The sequence below is a fragment of the Arachis duranensis genome, chromosome 6, assembly GCF_000817695.3.
Source record: "Arachis duranensis cultivar V14167 chromosome 6, aradu.V14167.gnm2.J7QH, whole genome shotgun sequence".
NCBI lineage: Eukaryota > Viridiplantae > Streptophyta > Magnoliopsida > Fabales > Fabaceae > Arachis > Arachis duranensis.
Window position 1 is genome coordinate 19,646,090 of NC_029777.3, and position 24,895 is coordinate 19,670,984.

At 32.9% G+C, this 24,895-nt stretch overlaps 1 protein-coding gene across 1 annotated transcript; it reads right to left on the reverse strand.

Annotated features, from left to right (window-relative positions):
• Window positions 1-21,942: 21,942 nt before the first annotated feature.
• On the reverse strand, window positions 21,943-23,691 carry LOC107493316 (uncharacterized). Its single transcript, XM_016114415.2, has 3 exons — window positions 23,105-23,691; window positions 22,730-22,823; window positions 21,943-22,002 (listed from the first exon to the last, which is right to left on the reverse strand). The coding sequence occupies exons 1-3, from the start codon at window positions 23,689-23,691 to the stop codon at window positions 21,943-21,945; spliced, it is 741 nt and encodes a 246-aa protein (XP_015969901.2).
• Window positions 23,692-24,895: the final 1,204 nt, after the last annotated feature.

A 24,895-nucleotide genomic window follows, 5' to 3' on the forward strand; every position in this document is an offset into this window, starting at 1 on the left:
AGAACTTCAAATGGTGCGCTCTCAATTCCTTTGAAAAGTAGACATCCAGGGCTTTCCAGAAATATATAATAGTCTATACTCTATTCGAGCTTAGACGATGAAAATTGGCGTTCAATGCCAGTTCTATGCTGCATTCTGGAGTAAAACGCCGGAAACACGTTACAAACCAGAGTTAAACGCCAAAAACACGTTATAACTTGGCGTTTAACTTCAAGAGAAGCCTCTTCACGTGTAAACCTCAAGCTCAACCCAAGCACACACCAAAGTGGGCCCCGGAAGTGAATTTCTGCACTTAGACTTATTTCTGTAAACCCTAGTAACTAGTCTAGTATAAATTGGACTTTTTACTATTGTATTCATATCTTTGGACAAGCTTTTGGAACATCTTTGATTATTGTTAGTCCTTAGACATTAGGGGCTGGCCTCACGGCCATGCCTACCCTATTTTTACTTATGTATTTTTAACGGTGGAGTTTCTACACACCATAGATTAAGGTGTGGAGCTCTGCTGTACCTCGAGTTTTAATGCAAAGTACTACCATTTTCTATTCAAGCTTATTCCTGTTCTAAGATATTCACTCACACTTCAACCTGATGAATGTGATGATCTGTGATACTCATCATCATTTTCACCTATGAACGCGTGACTGACAACCACTTCCGTTCTACTTAAGATTGAGCGTGTATCTCTTAGCCTCCATTCGGAAAGATCGGAGTCTTCGTGGTATAAGCTATATTTATTGGTGGCCATTCCTGAGATCCGGAAAGTCTAAACCTTGTCTGTGGTATTCCAAGTAGGATCTGAGATGGGATGACTGTGATGAGCTTCAAACTCACGAGTGTTGGGCGTAGTGACAGACGCAAAAGAATCACTGGATTCTATTCCAACATGATCGAGAACCGACAGATGATTAGCCATGCTGTGACAGCGCCTTTGGACCATTTTCACTGAGAGGATGGGAAGTAGCCATTGACAACGGTGACGCCCTACATACAGCTTGCCATATAAAGGAGTAAGAATGATTGGATGAAAGCAGTAGGAAAGCAGAGATTCAGAAGGAACACAGTATCTTCAAGCACTTATCTGGAATTCCCACCAATGCATTACATAAGTATCTCTATCTTTATTTTATGCTTTATTTATCTTTATATTCGAAAACCATTATAACCATTAGAATCTGCCTGACTGAGATTTACAAGATGACCATAGCTTGCTTCATACCAATAATCTCCGTGGGATCGACCCTTACTCACGTAAGGTTTATTACTTGGACGACCCAGTGCACTTGCTGGTTAGTTGTGCGAAGTTATGAAAAAGAAGTGAGATTACAATTGTGCGTACTAAGCTGTTGGCGCCATTGAAGATCACAATTTCGTGCACCAAGGAGGGAGGCCGAACGCGGATTTAAAGGGAAGCGGGGGTGGGTTTTCGAAAAATTTTTGAAAAAGATAGGATAGAAGATATGATTTGTAAAAGATAAGTATGATAGGAAAAAGATGTAATTTAAAATTGAAAAGATATGAAAGATATTTGAAAAACATAAATATGAATTTTGAAAAGAAGATATGATTAGTTTAAAAATATTTGAGAGGAATTTAAAAAAAGATTTGAAAAGAATTCAAAAAGATAAGTGAGTTTTGAAAAGGTTTTGAAAAGATATTGAAGAAAAATTAAGAAATATGTTTACGATAAAAAAATTTTCGAAAGTGAAGTTGAAAGATGAGAGTTTATAACATGTTTATGCAAGAAATCATGAATTGAAACATGAAAAATGGAAAAAAAAAATTTGAAGTGAAAACGAAGTTGCCTTCTCCCCACAATCCTGGCGTTAAACGCCCAACTGCTGCATGTTTTGGGCATTTAACACCCATCTGTAGCCTCTCCTGGGCGTTTAACGCCCAGCTGTAGCTTCTGGCTGGCGTTAAAAGCTAGAAAATCCTTTATCAGTGGGCGTTTTTCTGAATGCCCAGGATGCTGCAAATTTGGCGTTAAATGCCCAGAATGGTATCCATTCTGGCGTTTAACGCCCAAATGGTTATCCCAACTGGCGTTAAACGCCCAGTAGATGCTTCTTTTGGGTGTTTTTGCTATTTTATCATCTGAATCCTTCTGTAACTCTGTGAACTCATGCAATTGCTATTTTACCTTAAAGATAATTAATATGAACCTGTAAAATTATCATTTAATTAACAAATAAGCTTTGTTAATGGCTGGGTTTTCTCCCAGCAAGCGCTTCTTTATTGTCTTTAGCTGGACTATTACTGAGCTTTAATCAAGTCTCAATTTTGAGCATTCTTGCTCAAAATTGCTTTCAAGATAATGTTTGACTCTCTGTCCATTAACAATGAATTTTTTGTTAGAGTCATTATCCTGAAGCTCTACATATCGATATGGTAACACACCTGTAATCACATATGGTCCTCTCCACCGGGATTTCAATTTTTCGGGGAATAATTTGAGCCTAGAGTTAAACAGCAGAACTTTCTGCCCTGGCTCAAAGACTTTGGATGACAGCTTCTTATCATGCCATCTTTTTGCTTTCTCTTTGTAAATTTTTGCATTTTTGAAAGCATTGAGTCTGAATTCCTCTAGCTCATTTAACTGGAGCAATCATTTTTCTCCAGCTAACTTGGCATCAAGGTTTAGGAATCTGGTTGTCCAATAGGCCTTGTATTCTAGTTCCACTGGCAAGTGACAGGCTTTTCCATACACAAGCTGGTATGGAGAGGTCCCTATCGGAGTCTTGAATGCTGTTCTGTATGCCCACAGAGCATCATCCAAGCTTCTTGCCCAATCCCTTCTAGGGTTAATCACAGTCCGTTCCAGGATTCTTTTAAATTCTCTATTAGAGACTTCAGCTTGCCCATTTATCTGTGGATGATATGGACTTTCCACCCTGTGGCTAACTCCATATCGAACCATAGCAGAGTAAAGCTGTTTATTGCAGAAATGAGCACCCCATCACTGATTAGTACTCTAGGGACACCAAATCTGTTGAAGATGTGTTTCTGGAGGAATTTTAGCACTGTCTTAGTATCATTAGTGGGTGTTGCAATAGCCTCCACCCATTTGGATACATAATCTACTGCCACCAGAATATAAGTGTTTGAGTATGATGGTGGGAAAGGCCCCATGAAGTCAATACCCCATACATCAAACAACTCAATCTCCAAGATCCCTTGTTGAGGCATGGCATAACCGTAAGGCAGATTGCCAGATCTTTGGCAACTGTCACAATTACGTACAAACTCTCGGGAGTCTTTATAGAGAGTAGGCCAGTAGAAGCCACATTGGAGGACTCTTGTGGCTGTTTGCTCACTTCCAAAATGTCCTCCATACTGTGATCCATGGCAATGCCAGAGGATCTTCTGTGCTTCTTCTTTAGGAACACATCTACGGATTACTCCGTCTGCACATCTCTTGAAGAGATATGGTTCATCCCACAGATAGTACTTTGCATCCGAGATCAATTTTTTTGATTGCTACCTACTATACTCTTTGGGTATGAATCTCATTGCCTTGTTGTTTGCAATGTCTGCAAACCATGGTATTTCCTGGATAGCAAAGAGTTGCTCATCTGAAAAGTTTTCAGAGATCTCAGTAAGAGGGAGGGACGCCCCTTCTACTGGTTCTATTCGGGACAGGTGATCTGCTACTTGGTTCTCTATCCCTTTTCTGTCTCTTATTTCTATATCAAACTCTTGCAGAAGCAACACCCATCTTATGAGTCTGGGTTTTGAATCTTGCTTTGTGAGTAGATATTTAAGAGCAGCATGGTCAGTGTACACAATCACTTTTGATCCTACTAAATAAGATCTGAACTTGTCAATGGCGTAAACCACTGCAAGTAACACTTTTTCTGTGGTTGTGTAGTTCTTCTGTGCGTCATTTAAAACATGACTGGCATAATAAATGACGTGCAGAAGCTTGTCATGCCTTTGTCCCAACACTGCACCAATGGCATGGTCACTGGCATCACACATTAGTTCAAATGGTAATGTCCAGTCTGGTACAGAGATGACTGGTGCTGTGACCAGCTTAGCTTTCAGAGTCTCAAACACTTACAGACACTCCTTATCAAAGATAAATGACGTGTCAGCAGCTAGCAGATTACTCAGAGATTTTGCAATTTTTGAAAAATCTTTTATAAACCTCCTATAGAATCTTGCATGCCCCAAAAAGCTTCTGATTACCTTAACATTGGCAGGTGGTGGTAATTTTTCAATTACGTCTACCTTAGCTTGATCCACCTCTATTCTCTTGTTTGAAATTTTGTGCCCAAGGACAATTCCTTCAGTCACCATAAAGTGACATTTCTCCCAGTTTAAAACCAGGTTAGTCTCTTGGCACCTCTTTAGAACAAGTGCTAGATGGTCAAGACAAGAGCTGAATGAGTCTCCAAATATTGAAAAGTCATCCATGAAGACTTCTATAAATTTTTTCACCATATCAGAGAAAATAGAGAGCATGCACCTTTGAAAGGTTGCAGGTGCATTGCACAGACCAAATGGCATCCTTCTGTATGCAAATACTCCAGATGGACATGTGAATGCTGTTTTCTCTTGATCCTGGGGATCTACTGCAATTTGATTATAACCTGAATATCCATCCAGAAAGTAGTAGTAATCATGACCTGCTAGTCTTTCTAGTATCTGGTCTATGAATGGTAAAGCAAAATGATCCTTTCTGATAGCTGTATTGAGCCTTCTGTAATCAATACACATACGCCACCTTGTAACTGTTCTTGTAGGAACCAGTTCATTTTTTCATTATGAACCACTGTCATGCCACCATTCTTAGGGACGACTTGGACAGGGCTTACCCAGGGGCCATCAGAAATAGGATAAATAATCCCAACCTCTAGTAATTTAGTGACCTCCTTCTGCACCACCTCCTTTATGGATGGATTTAGCCGCCTCTGTGGTTGAACCACTGGCTTAGCTTCATCCTCCAATAGGATCTTGTGCATGCATCTGGCTGGGCTAATGCCCTTAAGATCAATGATGGACCACCCAAGAGCTGTCTTGTGTGTCCTCAACACTTGGATTAGTGCTTCCTCTTCCTGTGGCTCTAAGGTAGAGCTTATGATTACAGGAAAAGTGTCACCTTCTCCCAGAAATGCATATTTCAGGGATGGTGGTAATGGTTTGAGCTCGGGTTTAGGAGGTTTCTCCTCTTCCTGAAAGATTTTTAGAGGTTCTATTATTCTCTCTGGTTCCTTCAGATCAGGCTGAATATCTTTAAAGATATCCTCTAGCTCTGATTCGAGACTCTCAGTCATATTAACCTCTTCTACCAGAGAGTTAATATTATCAATGCTCATGCAGTCATTTGGGGTGTCTGGATGCTGCATAGCTTTGACAACATTCAACTTAAACTCATCCTCATTGACTCTCAGGGTTAATTCCCCTTTTGGACGTTAATGAGGGTTCGTTCAGTTGCTAGGAAAGGTCTTCCTAGAATGAGAGTTACACTCTTGTGCTCCTCTATTTCCAACACCACAAAGTCAGTGGGAAAGGCAAATGACCTAACCTTGACAATCATGTCTTCAATCATGTCTGATGGGTATTTAATGGATCCATTAGCAAGTTAGAGACATATCCGGGTTGGTGTGACTTCTTCAGTCAGACCAAGCTTTTTGATAGTGGATGCAGGTATTAGGTTGATACTTGCTCCAAGATCACATAGAGCTTTCTTGGTACAAGTACCATCTAATGTGCAAGGTTTCATGAAGCTTTTGGGATCTTTAAGCTTCTTTGGTAAGATTTTTAGAATGACTACACTGCATTCTTGAGTGATTTAAACTTTTTCAGTTTCTCTCCAATCCTTCTTATGACTTAAGATCTCTTTCATGAACTTAGCATAAGAGGGTATTTGCTCAAGTGCCTTTACAAATAGAATCTTTATTTCAAGAGTCCTGAGATAGTCTGCAAAGTAGGCAAATTGCTTATCCTACTCTGCTTGGCAGAGTTTCTGAGGATAAGACATTTTGGCTTTGTATTCCTCAACCTTAGTTGCTGTAGGTTTATTTCCTACATATGTGGTTGGAGAAGCCTTTTTAGAGGCGTTGCTATCAGCACTTGTATGTGTCTGATCCCTCACTGGCGTTTGAATGCCAGGGTTGGAAGCTGGATTGGCGTTGGACGCCAACTCCTTACCTGTTTCTGGTGTTTGAACGCCAGGACTGAGCTTTCCTTGGGCGTTTAACGCCAACTCCTTGCCTGTTTGTGGCATTTGAACACCAGAACTGAGTATGGGTTGGGCGTTTAACGCCAGCTCTCCACCCTTTTCTGGCGTTTGAGCACCAGAATTATTCCTCTCTGGGCTCTTACTATCCTCAGAGGGATTTTGGGTAGCAGTTTGTTCCTTTCTTGGCTTCCTGCTGCCTTGAAGTGAGGTATTTAATGTTTTCCCACTTCTTAATCGGACTGCTTGGCACTCTTCTGTTATTTGTTTTGATAATTGATGTTCTTTTTGCTTCAACTATACTTCCATATTCATATTAGCCATTCTTGTGTTTTATAGTATCTCCTTGAATTCGGCTAGCTGTTTTGTTAGAAAATCTAATTGCTGATTGAATTCAATAACTTGTTCTGCAGGACTGAGTTCAGCAGTTACTGTTTTAGCCTCTTCATTCATAGAAGATTCACTACTTAGGTACAGATGCTGATTTTTTGCAACTGTATCAATGAGCTCTTGAGCTTCTTCAATTGTCTTTCTCATGTGTATAGATCTACCAGCTGAATGGTCCAAAGACATCTGAGCTTTCTTTGTAAGCCCATAATAGAAGATGTCTAACTACACCCACTCTGAAAACATTTTAGAGGGGCATTTTCTTTGTGTCTCTCTGTATCTCTCCCATGCATCATTAGGAGATTCATTATCTCCTTGTTTAAAGCCTTGGATGCTCAGCCTTAGCTGTGTCATCCGTTTTGGAGGAAAATATTGATTCAGAAATTTTTCTGACAGCTGTTTCCATGTCCTTATGCTAGCCTTAGGTTGGTTATTTAACCACCTCTTAGCTTGGTCTTTTACAGCAAATGAAAACAGTAATAATCTGTAAACATCCTGATCTACTTCCTTATCATGTATTGTGTCAGCAATTTGTAAAAACTGTGCCAGAAACTCTGTAGGTTCTTTTTGTGGAAGACCGGAATACTGGCAACTTTGCTGCACCATGATAATGAACTGAGGATTCAACTCAAAACTACTGACTCCGATGGAGAGTATACAGATACTATTCCCATATGAAGTAGTAGTGGGGTTAGCATATGACCCCATAGTCCTTCTGGACTGTTCATTTTCACTTAGGTCCATGATGGAGAAAGGGAGATGACGTGGATTTATTTTATTTATTTTATTATATTAAAAAAATATTTTTGAAATAATAAAATAAAATAAAATAAAAACTACAATAAAAATAATAAAAAAAGAATTGAAAATATTTTATGAGGATTTTCGAAAAAGTGAGGAGAGAGAAAGTGGTTAGGATATTTTTGAAAAAGATATGATTTTAAAAATCTTAAAAGGATATGATTTGAAAATTTTTGACCAAGTCAACCCAAGGAATTCAAAAATTATGAGAAATTCAAGGAAAAGATAATTTTTTTATTTTTGAATTTTATTATGAAAGAGAAGATTACACAAAAGACACAAGACTTAAAATTTTTAGATCCAATGCTCCTTGTTTTCGAAAATTTTGGAGGGAAAACACCAAGACACACCAAACTTAAAAATTTTAAGATCAAAACACAAAGAAGACTCAAGAACAACAAGAACAAAAGAAAGAACACCAAACTTAAAATTTTTAGAAAACCAAAATAAAATTTTTGAAAACTTTAGAAGAATTAACAAGAGAACACCAAACTTAAAGTTTGGCACAAGATTTAATCAAAGAAAAATTATTTTTGAAAAAGTTTTAAAAGGAAGATACCCAATTACTAAGAACACAAGCACAACGCTTAAGAAAAATAATATTTTTGAAAAATTTTGAAAAGAAAATAAAAGACTCTGACCCAAAAGATAAAAATTTTCTAATCTAAGCAATAAGATAAACCGTCAGTTGTTCAAACTCGAACAATCCCCGGTAACAGCACCAAAAACTTAGTGCACAAAATTGTAAAGCACACTTTTCACAACTCGTACCACTAACCAGCAAGTGCACTGGGTCGTCCAAGTAATACCTTACGTGAGTAAGGGTCAAATCCCACGGAGATTGTCGGCTTGAAGCAAGCTATGGTTATCTTGTAACTCTTAGTTAGGATGATAATAAATCTCAGTTTTAATTGGTAGTAAATAAAAAGCATGGATTAAATAGTACTTGTTATGCAGTAATGGAGAATATGTTAGAGTTTTGGAGATGCTTTGTCTTCTGAATCTCTGCTTTTCCCCTGTCTTCTTCTTCACGCACGCAAGGTTCCTCCTATGGCAAGTTGTATGTTGGTGGATCACCGTTGTCAATGGCTACCATCCATCTTCTCAGTGAAAATGGTCCAGGTGCGTTGTCACCGCATGGCTAATCATCTGTCGGTTCTCACTCATGTTGGAATAGGATCCATTGATCCTTTTGTGTCTGTCACTACGCCCAACCTTGGTGAGTTTGAAGCTTGTCACAGTTATCCAATCCCTGAATCCTACTCAGAATACCACAGACAAGGTTTAGACTTTCCGGATTCTCAAGAATGCTGCCAATGGATTCTAGCTTATACCACGAAGACTCTGATTAAGGAATCCAAGAGATACTCATTCAATCTAAGGTAGAATGGAGGTGGTTGTCAGGCACGCGTTCATAGATTGAGAATGGTGATTAGTGTCACGGATCATCACATTCATCATATTGAAGTGCGAATGGATATCTTAGATAGAAACAAGCGTGTTTGAATAGAAAACAGAAACAATTGCATTAATCCATCGAGACACAGTAGAGCTCCTCACCCCCAACAATGGGGTTTAGAGACTCATGCCGTCAGAAATACAAAGTTCAGATCTAAAATGTCATGTGGTACAAAATAAATCTCTAAAAGTTGTTTAAATTCTAAACTAGTAACCTAGGTTTTCAGAAAATGAGTAAACTGAGATAGATAGTGCAGAAATCCACTTCTGGAGCCCACTTGGTGTGTGCTGGAGCTGAGCTTTGAACTTTACATGTGCATAGGCTGTCTCTGGAGTTAAACGACAGGTTATAATCTGTTTTGGGCGTTTAACTCCAACTTGTAGCCTGTTTCTGGCGTTTAACGCCAGAATGGAACATGGAACTGGCGTTAAACGCTAGTTTACGTCATTTATCTTTGAGCAAAGTATGGACTATTATATGTTGTTGGAAAGCCCTGGATGTTTACTTTCCAACCCAATTGAGAGCGCACCAATTAGACTCCTGTAGTTCCAAAAAATCCATTCCGAATGCAGGGAGGTCAGAATCCAACAACATCAGCAGTCCTTTTTCAGCCTGAGTCAGATTTTTGCTCAGCTCCCTTAATTTCAGCCAGAAAATATCTGAAATCACAGAAAAATACACAAACTCATAGTAAAGTCCAGAAATATGAATTTTGCCTAAAAACTAATAAAAATATACTAAAAACTACATGAAATTACCCCAAAAAGCGTATAAAATATCCGCTCATCAGGCAGCAGCAAGTGGTGCCACAACATGAATATTCAAGTTTATTCCAAATTCAATCATTCACAATTTAAAAAAGTAACCAATTTGACATTATCTTATTTTCGAAACAAATATTAGTTTTTTGGTTATAATAGATATTACCAAACTTTCTTTGAGCAAATTAAATTACTTTTAAGTTAGTTTTTTGAAAAACTAGTTGATATGTCTGCTACGTTTTGTTTGCTAAATTTGGTTGTCATTTTGTGATACTATTATCAATTTTGCTTATGTTATTATTTAGGCTTATGATCTAAGGTGATTCATATCATTCAACGTTAAAGGATCCATATCATTCATATATTCATATGTTAAAGGATCCATATCATTCATTTATTCATATTAACCACATTGCATCATTTATTCATTCATATTAACCAAAATACATAATTCAAGAACATAATTCATTACGTTTCACATGTTTTCCTCATTTTTTCATACCTTAAATACATAAACATCCGACAATACAACAATCAAAGCTATAATTATGAATATGAAATTAATGCTTTTCTTGTTCTCTAAATAAACTATCCTCTGCTTTAATTCAGCCACTCTATTCTCCAGTTCTTTCTTCCCAAAATTTTTTTTAATGTCTTCGCCCTCTTTGTCATCCAATGACTAGGTTCTATATTTCTAATTTTTTTAATATAGTCATCAATTCACATAAAAAATATACAATAAGTAGTTTCACTTACACGAATTGGCACAACATCCAAATGCGTACATACACAATCTCAACTTCATCCATGTCATGAGAAATTACGAGTTTATCTTATAGAATGGGCTGCCAAAATATAGTCAACTTGAATTGCTGGTTCTCTTCAACATGTAAAGTATAGTATACACTCCATAAAAACATTTTGGAATAATGCCATCTTTCTCATCGCCAGCTTGCACAACACATGAGGTTAAATTTTCTACTAAGCGTTATTGTCTTCCTCTATCTCCAGTTTGTCTCGTGTTTGATGAGCCTTCATCATTGGCCATAAGTGAAAACAACACCACCATGAATAAGTATGAGCATCTACTACATACACTGCTTGAAACCACCCCAATTTGAAGCATTAGAGTTCAAAGCGACATTGTTTGCATATTAGGGGATCTTTTGGTTCTCGAAACTTTTGTTCTCTTTTATCTTGGCACTGTAATGGACAGCTGGGCAAAGTTACAGCCACATCAATGAGTTTTGTATGATTCATGAAAGGCAAATGGATAAAGGGATGAATTTGTCTTTTATTTGTAAAAGTTATGAACATTTTTATATTTAAATTTTGACAGAAATGTATTTATCGGGGCCTGCTACACATACAAGTAAAAAGACCGTACAAGTTTTACAAGTTATCAGCCCAAACTTTATTAACACGCGCACTAACTCATTTTGAATGGAGCGTAACTACACGCGCCCCACTCAAACGGTTCCTCTTCGTCTTCGTCTTCTTCTTCTTCTTCTTCTTCCTCTTCCTCTTCCTCTTCTTCTTCTTCTTCTTCTTCTTCTTCTCTTCTTCTTCTTCGTCTTCGTCTTCTTCCTCTTCCTCTTCCTCTTCCTCTTCCTCTTCTTCTTCTTCTTCTTCTTCTTCTTCTTCTTCTTCTTTTTCGTTTTTTTCGATTTTCATGGTTTCTGAAATTCTTCTTCTTCTTGCTGCACGTTCTTCTTCCTCTTACTCTTCTTCTTCTCCTTTTCTTTCGTTTCTGCACGTTCTTCTTCCTCGTTTTCTTTTTCTTCTTCTTCATTTACGTCTTTTCTCTCTGTTTTCTCGTTTTTTTCAATTTTTCATGGTAAAATCATTTTTGAAGAAGAAGAAGCAGCAGAAGATGAGGAGGAGAAAGAGAAAGAGTTCTGAATTATGCATAAGATGTACTTCAACGAATTTTGGGTGTATTTTCTTAAATCCTTTGGGTGTATTTTCTGTAACCCTTTGGGTGTATTCTATAATCGTTTAGGTGAATTCTTGTAACCGTTTGGGTGTATTTTCTGTAATCTTTTGGGTGTATTTTTGTAATCATTTGGGTGTATTTGAGTGATATCTGACTGATATCTATGGGTGTATCTGACTCATATCTATGGGTGTATCTTACTGATATCTATGGGTGTATTTTTTATTTCAGAAAAAATAGCAGGCATTACAGAAATACACCCAAACGATTACATAAAATACACCCAAGAGATTACAGAAATACACCCAAATAATTACATAAAATACACCCAAGAGATTACAGAAATACACCCAAACGGTTACAGGAATTCACCCAAACGATTATAGAAATACACCCAAAAGATTACAGAAAATACACCCAAAGGATTTAAGAAAATACACCCAAAATCATGCATAATTCAGAACTCTTTCTCTTTTTCCTCCTCATCTTCTGCTACTTCTTCTTCTTCAAAAACGATTTCAGAGCTTGATGTAAAAAAACAATAGAAATCGAGAATAACGAAAAAAGAAAACAGAGAGAAAAACACGTAAATGAAGAAGAAGAACAGAAAGAGTAAGAAGAACGTGTAGCAAGAAGAAGAAGAAGAAGAAGAAGGAGAAAGAGAAGGCAAGAAACGTATATTTCTTCGTTTTTTCTAGTGATTTTGATGAAGGAGAAAGAGAAAACGAAAAGAGGAGAAGAAATTTCAATAAAAAAAGAGGGAGGAAGAGAAAAAAAGAGATACAGAGAAAGAGGAAGAAGAAGAAGAAGAGGAAGAGGAAGAAGAAGAGGAAGCACGGAGAAAGAAGAAGAAGAAAAAGAGGCACAAAAAAACGTGAAACGGCATGAATAAAGCGCGTGTAAGTGACGTAGGAGTTGCAACACGTTTTGGTGGATTAGGCATTAATAAACTTGTAATAGTTACAAGCCCTAATCGCTTGTATACTGAGCTTTTCCCTTATCAAAAATTAAGAAAATCGGGTCTCTATTTGTTTTTTTTTTCTAAAAAAAATTACACACTTAGTTATTAGTGTGTTATTTAAATTAGTTTTTTATATACATGTACTATATCAAAATTAAATTTTTATAGATAACATCACTTAGAGTAACTAAACAAGCTTATGAATCCATAATTTGATTTTTTTTATAACTAGCATGGCAAAATATTAGATAGTCCAATAATATTTGGAGTACTAAATGATTCTATTCACACTTTAGTCAACCTCCTTCGAACTAATTGTTCTATATTGATTAAGAAGACATTTTAAGTGTATCTAGAGAATCGACACAAAAAGTACGCAACATCACAGTTGAAGTGCACTTAAATATTACTCTCTCATCACATTTTCTAATGATCTTATTGGGATAAACTATTACAAAAAAATCTTATTACTAGCCAATTTTTTTGGGAAAGAAGAAAAGAAAGAATAGATAGAATAAAGATGGATGCAAAATGTATAGGCCAAGAAGGTGCATATATAGATATTTTCTGTTATGTATCTAGGATGCAGAGACCCCTATTTATTTAAGCATGTATCTCAAGTCCAGTGCCACCATACTTATTATTGCTGTATTTCAAGTACAGTAACAGAAATTAAATGTCAAAATTAATATATATTTTTGACAAATATCACAAATGTCAAATTTTCTATATTTTCTTGACGAAAAATTTGACCGTAGAAAATTACTCCTCAATTTTGACACTCATTTGTTTTCAATTTACTCTACTATTTTTTTTCTTTGGGCTCTGTTAATGTTGACATCACACTGCTCTCAGTTTAGAATTATACTATTCATTCTTTATCTTCAAAATCTCAATTTATTCTTTAGTTTCAAGATCACATCTCATTCTTTGTTAAAATTTTTTGTTGACAATATTTTATAGTCAATAAGTGTCAAAATAAATAGTATTTTTGACAATTAATAAGTATCACAGAAAATATGTTCTCAAAATTTTCTAACAAATTATTTTTGACAGCCAATATTTATCAAAATAAAATTTAAATTTTTTTCAAAACTTTTATTAACATATTTTCATAGTTAAAATAGTGTCAAAATTTGTTTTTTTGACAAATTTTAATTTTCTTTTACACATTATAACCCTCAAAAATAATCTATATTGTTGTAGTGTGGGTACTGTGCACCCGGCTTGTGTACGGATTTTGATATCGCTAGTATCTCGAATATAGAGTATCCGAGTTGTACTTTTTTAGGTTTTGGTACTTCTGTATCTGGGATGTGTAAGCTTGACATAAATGTGTAAATATGTATGCTACAGATTACGTATTTTCATAAATATTATATTTAAATAATTTAAATAAAAAATTCTATATAACCCATAATTAATTGGTCTAAGAATCACTCACTCACATAAGTGGTACTACCATATTTTTCATCTTTTAAACTAACACTCATAAGAAAGAATGAAACAGTAAAGGATCATTTTTTCAAAATCATGTTTAGTTTATTTCAATGGAACACACATACATAATCATGCGTACGTATATCTTTTATATTCAGTTAATAGAAATAGGATGAGTAGAATCCATAAAATATACTTATTAAAGAAAGTGATCCATTGAGTCATATTAAATATATTTGAATTCTATTGATTATAGACTATCTTTATAATAATATAAAAAAATACGATAATTATAGATGCAAAAAAGATGAAAAAAAAAAGCATTTAAGAAAATTCAAAAGGGGAAAAGAATTACATAAATATCAAGTAGCTAGTTGAAGTAAAATAACACATAAATTTTATACAAAAATATCATTTAAAATGATATGAATAACATAAGCACATTTAAAATTAGATATTGGTAATTACAAATCAAATAGAATGGCACAAAAGAATTTATTAACATAAACACAAAAAAACACTAGAGATATATCCAAATTAAAATTATGTTTAAATTAAAAAGATAAAATCTTTCGTTAAACAGAAACCTCCATGATTCGAAAAATAAAATAAAGATTGGGAGACAAAAAAAACTCTACTAACCCAAAAAATGTGAAAGAGGTAACATTTTTCAGGACCGGGGGCATTGGGGAAGAGGCGTTGACGAGATGCATTTCAGGCGCAGAGAAGCGGGAAAAGGAAGTGTGCGCTGATGAAACGTATTTTCGGTGTAGAGAAAGCCGTGAAGAGGAGGAGCACACTAATTTACTGATGGAGGAGGCGACACAGAGGAGGAGCGCGGTGACGAATGAGTCATTGTAGAAGCTGCTAGGTTTTAAAACTATTTTTGGATATTTGGGATGTTTTGGGATATGTTAAAGCATTTTCAATGGAGTATTTTTAGAGTATCACTTTTGATATTTTTAAGAAGTGAATTGATTTAGAATTGAAATTTGGGTAGGAGTTGATTTATGAATAGAAACCAGTATCACCTTAACGGAGAACCACTTTTGTCACTCGTATAATTATGTTGATAAAATAATTAAAAATAATATAAAATTTTAAATGAATTAAGACTAATATCGGAGGAACAAATTTTATTTTTAAGAGAAAAGGGCAAATATAAAATTTGGGTAGGAGTCCTTGACCTTTTGATCCGCAGATATTTAAGTCCTCGAGGATTTGAAAATACATTTAAATCCCTGACCTTTTCAAAATCTAGACAAATTGATCCCTCATGTTCACTTGAGTCTTCCAGACTCAATGGAAAAATCAAACGTGACTCCCATTATACTGACCTGATTGATACGAATGCACACGTGAGAGAGTTTTTAAACTTGAACAAATTAGAATTAGGGATCGATATGTCAGATTTTGAAGAGATTAAGAATTTAAATGTATTTTTAAATCTTCAGGTATTTAAATGTCCGCGGACCAAAAAATCAGAGATTGATTTGTCATTTTTTTAATTTTTAATTTCAAATCACTATTTATAACAAATGATCCTTTAAATAGAGGTTTGAATTTTTAGTTTTCTTTTTTAAATTTATATTTTAAATTTTTGAAAAAGAAATAATAAATTTATTAGATGTGTTTGTTTTAATTTTTTTAAATTAATGTAATAAAAAATTAATTAAAAAATAATTAAAAAATATTTAGTTGTGCTGAATTTGTATAATATTTTTTGGTGTTCTTCTTGTATATGTTTAATATAATAAATATGTTATGTATTTTTTATTTTATTGGTGATTGTTCACTAAAAATATATATTTTTTGTATATAAATAATTTTAAGATGATAAAAAATATGGTAAAAAAAAGAGTCAAGTGTCTTCTATAGGTGTGGGGTAGAAGGATGAAATCTAAAAAAACACTTTGAAGAGTTGAATTTTTCTTTAGTGGAAACTAAATTGGTGGAAATGAATTGGTTGGATTTGAAGTGTAGAGAGTATCATCTAGTTAAAAAGAAACGAAACTAAATGTTCCCTCACTAATAATGTCATATGTCATGAGCATCCGGACACCTCCTTGTTATAGACACCCAGAGTAGAACTTTAGCTTAAATTGTGGAAATCAACTTCTAGTTTTAGTTAAAAAGATTTAAAGTGGTGAAAACACCTAAAAATATTTTCTGCCAACTATCCTATTTAATAACAAGCCTTAAGATAAAAAGAGTATGCCAAAAATTACATTGTAACCATTAGATAATAGACTTGCTCTTCAAAATGACTTTTAACTATAAAAAGACCGTAAGTCACTTCTTTTAGATTTTTTTTTCCTGAAACTTGGAAGCTTAGATCCATCTTTTTCTCTTCCTAAATTTTTTCATTGTTTTTTATTTTATTTATCAATTTCATACATAAAATTAGCATTTGAGTGTTTCACCAGAATACCCAATACCAAAATTAATTAACCTTTATTCAGTCTAACTCATTCATCCTTTTATAATATTAGTAGATATCTCAACATTTATTCTCTAGCTCTATTTTTATCATTAATTCTTGTATTGTTTATTTATTATTAATAAAAGTATCTTCTATAAATTTATTTATTCCTAATCTTTGATCTTAATTTTTAATTTACTTACTCTATTTTAAAAATCAAACGTGAGTCCCATTATACTGACCTGATTGATACGAATGCACACGTGAGAGAGTTTTTAAACTTGAACAAATTAGAATTAGGGATCGATATGTCAGATTTTGAAGAGATTAAGAATTTAAATGTATTTTTAAATCTTCAGGTATTTAAATGTCCGCGGACCAAAAAATCAGAGATTGATTTGTCATTTTTTTAATTTTTAATTTCAAATCACTATTTATAACAAATGATCCTTTAAATAGAGGTTTGAATTTTTAGTTTTCTTTTTTAAATTTATATTTTAAATTTTTGAAAAAGAAATAATAAATTTATTAGATGTGTTTGTTTTAATTTTTTTAAATTAATGTAATAAAAAATTAATTAAAAAATAATTAAAAAATATTTAGTTGTGCTGAATTTGTATAATATTTTTTGGTGTTCTTCTTGTATATGTTTAATATAATAAATATGTTATGTATTTTTTATTTTATTGGTGATTGTTCACTAAAAATATATATTTTTTGTATATAAATAATTTTAAGATGATAAAAAATATGGTAAAAAAAAGAGTCAAGTGTCTTCTATAGGTGTGGGGTAGAAGGATGAAATCTAAAAAAACACTTTGAAGAGTTGAATTTTTCTTTAGTGGAAACTAAATTGGTAGAAATGAATTGGTTGGATTTGAAGTGTAGAGAGTATCACTAGTTAAAAAGAAACGAAACTAAATGTTCCTTCACTAATAATGTCATATGTCATGAGCATCCGGACACCTCCTTGTTATAGACACCCAGAGTAGAACTTTAGCTTAAATTGTAGAAATCAACTTCTAGTTTTAGTTAAAAAGATTTGAAGTGGTGAAAATACCTAAAAATATTTTCTGCCAACTATCCTATTTAATAACAAGCCTTAAGATAAAAAGAGTATGCCAAAAATTACATTGTAACCATTAGATAATAGACTTGCTCTTCAAAATGACTTTTAACTATAAAAAGACCGTAAGTCACTTCTTTTAGACTCTTTTTTTTCCTGAAACTTGGAAGCTTAGATCCATCTTTTTCTCTTCCTAAATTTTTTCATTGTTTTTTATTTTATTTATCAATTTTATACATAAAATTAGCATTTGAGTGTTTCACCAGAATACCCAATACCAAAATTAATTAACCTTTATTCAGTCTAACTCATTCATCCTTTTATAATATTAGTAGATATCTCAACATTTATTCTCTAGCTCTATTTTTTATCATTAATTCTTGTATTGTTTATTTATTATTAATAAAAGTATCTTCTATAAATTTATTTATTCCTAATCTTTGATCTTAATTTTTAATTTACTTACTCTATTTTACACAAAACTCAACTGAAATTGTAATAGTTCAGACCACCCGCTAAAACGATATTATCCGCTTTGGCACACAAGGCCTCACGATTTTGCCTTTGACGATAGGGGGGTCGATTGTAAGGTCCCACGTCGGTTGGGAAGGAGAATGAAGCATGCCTTATAAGGGTGTGGATACCTCTCCCTAGTATGACGCGTTTTGACGAGTGAGTGTGGGGGGGATTCGGCTATCATCCCTATCGTCAAAGGCAAAATCGTGAGGCCTTGTGTGCCAAAGCGGACAATATCGTGCTAGCGAGTAGTCTGGACTGTTACAGATGGTATCACTGTCGGAGCCCTGATCGATGTGCCAGCGAGGACGTTGGGCTCCCTTAAGGGGGTGGATTGTAAGGTCCAACATCGGTTGGGGAGGGGAACGAAGCATACCTTATAAGGGTGTGGATACATCTCCCTAGCATAACGCATTTTGACGAGTGAGTGTGGGGGATTCGGTTATTATCCCTATCATCAAAGACAAAACCGTGAGGCCTTATGTGCCAAAGCAGACTATATTGTGCTAGCGGGTGGTCTGAACTGTTACAGATGGTATTAGAGGCGGAACCCGGATCGATGTGTCAGCGAGAGCGCTGGACTCCCTTAGGGGGTAGATTGTAAGGTCCCACATCGGTTAGAAAGGGAAACGAAGCATGCCTTATAAGGGTGTGGATATCTCTCCCTAGCATGACGCATTTTGACGAGTGAGTTTGTGGCATTCGACTATCATCTCTATTGTCAAAAGCAAAATTGTGAAGCCTTATGTGCTAAAGCAGACAATATCATACTAGCATGTGTTTTGGACTGTTACAGAAATTAATTGGCTATTATTAATTCTTAAATTTGTATTTATATATCTAATTTATTTTAAAGAGAGATATAATGGATACCTTATCTAAAACTTGAGAGTATTTGAGGAAGTCAAAATTCTCTTGTGAATAGAAACCAGTATTGCATTGTATTTACCGGAGGGAAAACCATTTCCCAATGTGTTATAATTAAGAATGCACAGGCGAATCTTGTAGTCTGAAGTTTTGTACCATTGCAACTTGCAAGGACGTTCTCTTACGAAATAATATATTAAAATATGAACAAGAGATTATGAAAATAATATTTTAAAGTTAGAAAAATGGTAAAACAAAAAGCAAAATTTTGTAAATCGAACAGATATTCGAATCAGAAGAGTTAAATGTTTAAGAATTTAAAAATTTAATCATATATGATAAAATAATTATATATAAAATATATGATTTTTTAGAAAAGTATAATTTTTTGATTTTATTATTTTAAAGAAATTAAATTACTTTGACCGATCTTTCAAATTTTTTGACTAATTTTAGTATTGGCGCTTTTTATTTTGGATCAGACTAATAATTCAATAGTCAATTTTCAGTTAATTTAATCGAACCAATCAATTTAGTTTCCCGAGCACGGATAAAAAAAAATAAGAATTTAATTAATTATGAGAAAGTACGAGGAGCCAATGAAATATTTATACAATGTGTACAATGGAGGTTTATGGAGTATTAGAGATATAATTATTAGTGTTACACTTTTGTATCAGTTGAAGCTTTTGGGATGAGTGGTATCATGACATGGTATTAAAGCGCTAGATTCGAAATGTCAAGAGTTCGATCCTTGGTGAACCCAAAAATTATTCGAGAAGATGTTTATTATCACTTGTACTCGGATGGTTATTCTAAATAGTATAGGGAATGTTCATTTCATAACTCAATAGTCATTATACACATTGTATAAATAGTCCATTCTCTTCCTAGCGGGATCCATTTTATCAACTTCTTGCCATACAAACTTTTTAAATTTGTGATAGATTTTGAATTTTGAAAAAATATAAAAATAAAATCATTTGAATACTATTATTTTGAGTAAATTATTAAAATAGTACCAAAAAATTTATACCGTTAATAAAAATAATTACAAAAGACAATAATAATAAATAAGTGTGCGAAAAATTTAAAAATATAACAAAATTTGATAATATATATTTTTTTTAAAAATTTAGAGATCATATTTTGATATAAATTTTTTCATCTTTAAAATTTGATCATTTTAAGTCAACTAATTTAAAAAAATGATTGTGAATGAACAAATTTTTTTAAAAAATAAAAAAATTAAAGAATAAATTTTGTACTGAATTTTTTTGTACACTTCAAAATATTTATTCAAATGTTGGTAAATAAATTCGGAACAAATGGATAAGTAGATTGTTAAATAAAATTTTTTTTTGTTATTTATAAAAAAATATAATATTTATTAATTCTTTTTGTCGTATTATATTTTTAAATTATTAAAGAATTATTTTATCGATAATATTTTTTAAAAGTCTTTTTATCAGTGTTTGAATCTTTTGAGTATTAAATTAGTAGTTGACTGTGAATAAAAATAATTAAAATTTTCAAATTAACTTTGTTTTTTGAAAAGCCATTTAAACGTATGAATTTAATTGAATGATAGCGTAAAACATACATACATCGATCAAAGTTAAACTCTAATAAAATATTATTTTTAAAAAATTATCGTACAAAAGTTTTATAGGATTTTTTTTATAAGAAAATTATTTTATGTGTATCTAGTTGTACATTATGTTGTCACCAAAAAAAAAGTTGTACATTATGTTATAAAAAATAACTATTTGTTTTATTTACCGATATATAATGATTTAAAATAATAATACATGTGATTGATTATAGTGAAAATTAAACTCAATTTGAGATTTATTAAGCGTTGTATCTCCTATGCCTAGTCATAGATTTGGTATATTAAAATGAAAATTTAATTTATTTTATAATTTTTTAAAGAAAAAGTATAAAAAAAAAACTCATATTAGTTAATATTTAAAATTTAGAATTAAAAAAATTAATTGATGTTGAGTTGTTGACTAAAAAAAAGTTAACTTTTAATTAAACTGTTTTTTTAAAAAAACGTTCAAAATGTCGTTATCTTTTTAACACTGCATTCTAATTGTCTTTGTTACGCTTTTGTTTAAACTTAAATATTATTTCTTGTTTTTTTTTTTTTTTAACGGCCCTGAGAGTTCGGAAGGTATTGGAAGAAGAAGAATCATGTCCCCTGCTATGCCATGTATATATGGCTGTTAGAAATGCTGAGATACGAAGAAGAATTGACGTCGCAATTACCGAAGATACCACTATTATTGTAACATATTTGATTTCATTTGAAAGAGTAGTATCTCAAATGAGATTCTAACACTAACAGTCTGATTTGTGCATTTGTTTTTTGTTTTATTTTTTCCTGCCAACACTCAAATTAGTCCAAAAATAATAAAATAAAATTTTATGCCCTTATTTCTTCCGTGAAATTTTCAACTGACTCAATGGAGAAAGATAAGTAAGTAACTAAAATAAAGAGAAGGGAGTTTCTTTTACAATGACACCTGCAATAATTGACGCCACATTTTTTTTTTAACAGCAACATTTTTCAACAAGATTTTTTTTGAATGATCACATGTATAAACTTAAAAAGAGGGAGAAACAAATGCGGTGCAGTAGTGTTTTATAAGCATCATTGTCTTACTAAAAAAAGGTGAATAATTGATAGAATATGAGTATATGACTCGGTGGAGTACTCGGACCTCAATTTTTTTTAATTTTTTTAACATAATTCAAACAGTTCGACTTTTATACTTCTATAAATTGGACGGTTCAATTTCTATAAATCGAACGATCTAATTTCTATACTTTTAATAAATTAATAATTTTATATTTAAGAATAATACCCTAACAGTCTACATTTTAAAAAAATATCATTATAATTCTAATATTAAAAATAAAAAATTCGTTATATGAAGATCCATTTTATCATTGCTTATTTTTAGGGTAAATTATTTAAATAAAATAATTAAAACTTAAAATCATTAGACTACAATCTTTTTAAGTTAAAAATGTAATTACAATTTTTTTTATATCTATACAAACCAAAACCGTTATTGTTACCAGAGAATTTAAAATTAACATAAACCGCTGCTAGTCTTAGAATCAGAATTTATCTCAACTGGTCATTGTCAAAGTAACTGCTTACAGGGTCATCGAAATTATTATTTTTCTGATTATAATCATTGTGTACAATATACAACAAAATAAAGGAGCAAAGAGGATAATCACCTTTTTAAATAAGTTAATCAAAAATTAAGCTGCTACGAAAATTAAGTGTGTGTTTGATTTAGCAAAAATTAAACAAAAAATAATAAAATGAAATAAAATGAAGATAGAAGATGAAAAAAGATAGTTGAAAAATAAAATGAAAATGACTTTGCATATAAAAAAAATAACAAAAATAAAGAAAGATCGTTGTAAATAAAATGAAGATGATTGTATATGTATAAAGGTAAGATAAAAAAGGATAATTGAGAGAATTAATTTTCTCAAAGACAATAATTGAAAACAAAAGCTACCAAAGTTTATTTTGAATTTGAGTAATTCCTCCTCATTTTTATATGAATGCATTAACTTTGAGAAAAAAAAAAAAGAGCCGAAAATTATTAAAAACTATTCAGCAACCCCAATCACGTATATCAGTTTCTGATGGAGCATTTGCGTGGTAAGGGGCCGATTTAGAGGAAATAAAAGTAGAGTTAAAAAAAAAAAAGGGTAAATTCTATTTATTAAAAAAGATAGAAATAGCGATACACAGTACACACCCCCGCAGAAATTGGAACGTCCATATGACTGTTAGTTAATTATTGGAGAAAAATCAGAACGTGGAGACTAGACGAAGGGGAAGAAAATCATCGCACTGTTCAGTTAATTTCATTTGAAGTACTTTGACTTACAACGTAAGACCGTGCAATGGTATAAACTATAAACTGAGTTATTGATCTCTCATCATCATAAGTATACAACAAAAATAAATAAATTAATCCACACCTTAAAGATAATGAGAAAACAACGAATGTGCCATTATAATAGCGCCAACAGAGACGAAGAAGTACAAAATTGACAAATATACGAATTTAAATTATTGTCTTAGATGAGTTTAATTTGTACAAACTAAACCCTAAAATTAGAAATGCGAAGCAAAATGGCTAGCTACATGAGAACCTGACTAACATTAGAAAATAAAAAAGGTCTAAACTTTTTTAAAAAGATCAAAAGGTCCCTGTGGCTTCAATTGTTTGCATAAACCCAGATAAATATAATAAACTAACCGATCTTTGGCTCCAGTTAAGTGAATATCTGCATGCTTGCAGAAATACTTCAATTGCGGAAGCTTACAACACCCAATCATTTGTCCCAAAAACAAGAACAACCAATTGATATTCCTCTTCTTTGCGGCGATCACCGGAACCGCCGTATTCTTTCCGTTGCAGAACTCACAGTTTGGAAGAACCGGAGCCATCCAAGAGCTCGGTGCCCGGTCGTGCGTGTCCCGGTTTTTCTTGATAACGAACCGCGCAACTTCGCGAAACTTCCCTTCCAGATCGAAATCCATTTCGTATTGCTTCTGACACGATCTGCATTTAACGGTTCCGGAGATTGAGCTAATTTTGTTTGCCAGTAAGTGTTCAAGAGTATGAACGGTGGCGAGTTTCGTTGTGGCCCATGGGAATGGCGGTGGATCTATGGTCTTTGTTTTGGCGGTGGCTTTCTTCGTTCGTCTGGTCATCGCCGCCGGCAGCATAAGTGGCTGAGCGGGCTTTTGGTCTTCTTGTGATGAGTGCGGGGGTGTGGGTGGTGAAGGGAGGGAGAGAGAGAGGGTTAGCCATTGGTCATTATTGATTGTGCCGTCGTCCATGGCTGAATTGAAAACAAAAAATGGTAGGTACCTTTGTGTTTTTTATTAGGTTTTTGGGATTTGAATTTGAAGTAGGAAGGGTGAATTTGGTTCTGACTTCTGAGATATGTGAAACTAATAAGGGGAGGCTATGCAATGAATGTTTGTCGATAAGCCGTTATATGAGAGAGAAATCATATCCACAATCACGTTGCCACCTCGTATAATAAAAAAAATGTTAAAAAGCCAGTAATTTTTATGATTTGTAACTATTAAATAATCATCAATAATAATTTTAATGGTGTGAGATTGATGTAAGATTTTATCCAATAGCTTATTTTTCTTTGCTGGATATATATTGGCCAAAATTTTATAAGTTGTTGGCCTCTAGACTTTTTTTAGTAAAAATATTAATTAAAGTGGTCTAAATCAAATAAAAATTAGTTTTATTAGTTAGTGAGTCCTATCAGGTAGTCAATGAAATATATGTACAATGTATATAATGAGTTATTGAGTTAAAAAATAAATATCACTCATACTATTTTGAATCTAGAGTTCTGATATCATATCATGATACCGCTCATTCCAAAAACTTAAGCTGATGGAAAAAGGTAACACTAATGGTTATATCTCTAATATTGAATCGGACATCTCTATTTGGTTGGAAGGAAAGAAATAGAGAAGAAAGAAATAGAAAGGAAAGAAAGGAAAGGAAAGAAATTGAGTGGATTTTTATTTTCCTTAGATATGTTTGGATGAAAGGAAAATAAGAAGGAAAGAAATGTTATAAAAAGATAATTTTACCCTTATATTATAAAATATATTAAAAAAAGTAAAATGATAATATTAGAAGTAGAGAAATAGATTTAGTTTTCTCTTCATTTTCTCTCCATTGTTGGAAAGAAAAAAATTGGTGGATCCCACCAATATTTTTTCACCCATTTTCTTTTCTCTCCTATTTCTCTCCTCAACCAAATAAGGAAAAATAACTATTTTCCTTCCAATTTCTTTCCCTCCTTTTTTTTCCTCCTATTTTCACCTCAAACAAACATAGTGTAAACCTCTATTGTATATATTGTACAAATATTCCATTAGTTATACTTCCTCTATATGAAATGATGTAAATATTCCTTATCCAACGCTTTTTAATATGAACATGCCTTTCTTTTTTTTGGTGTGCTATTTTTTCTTATCATTATTTTTTTATTGCGGTTGCTATTACCAT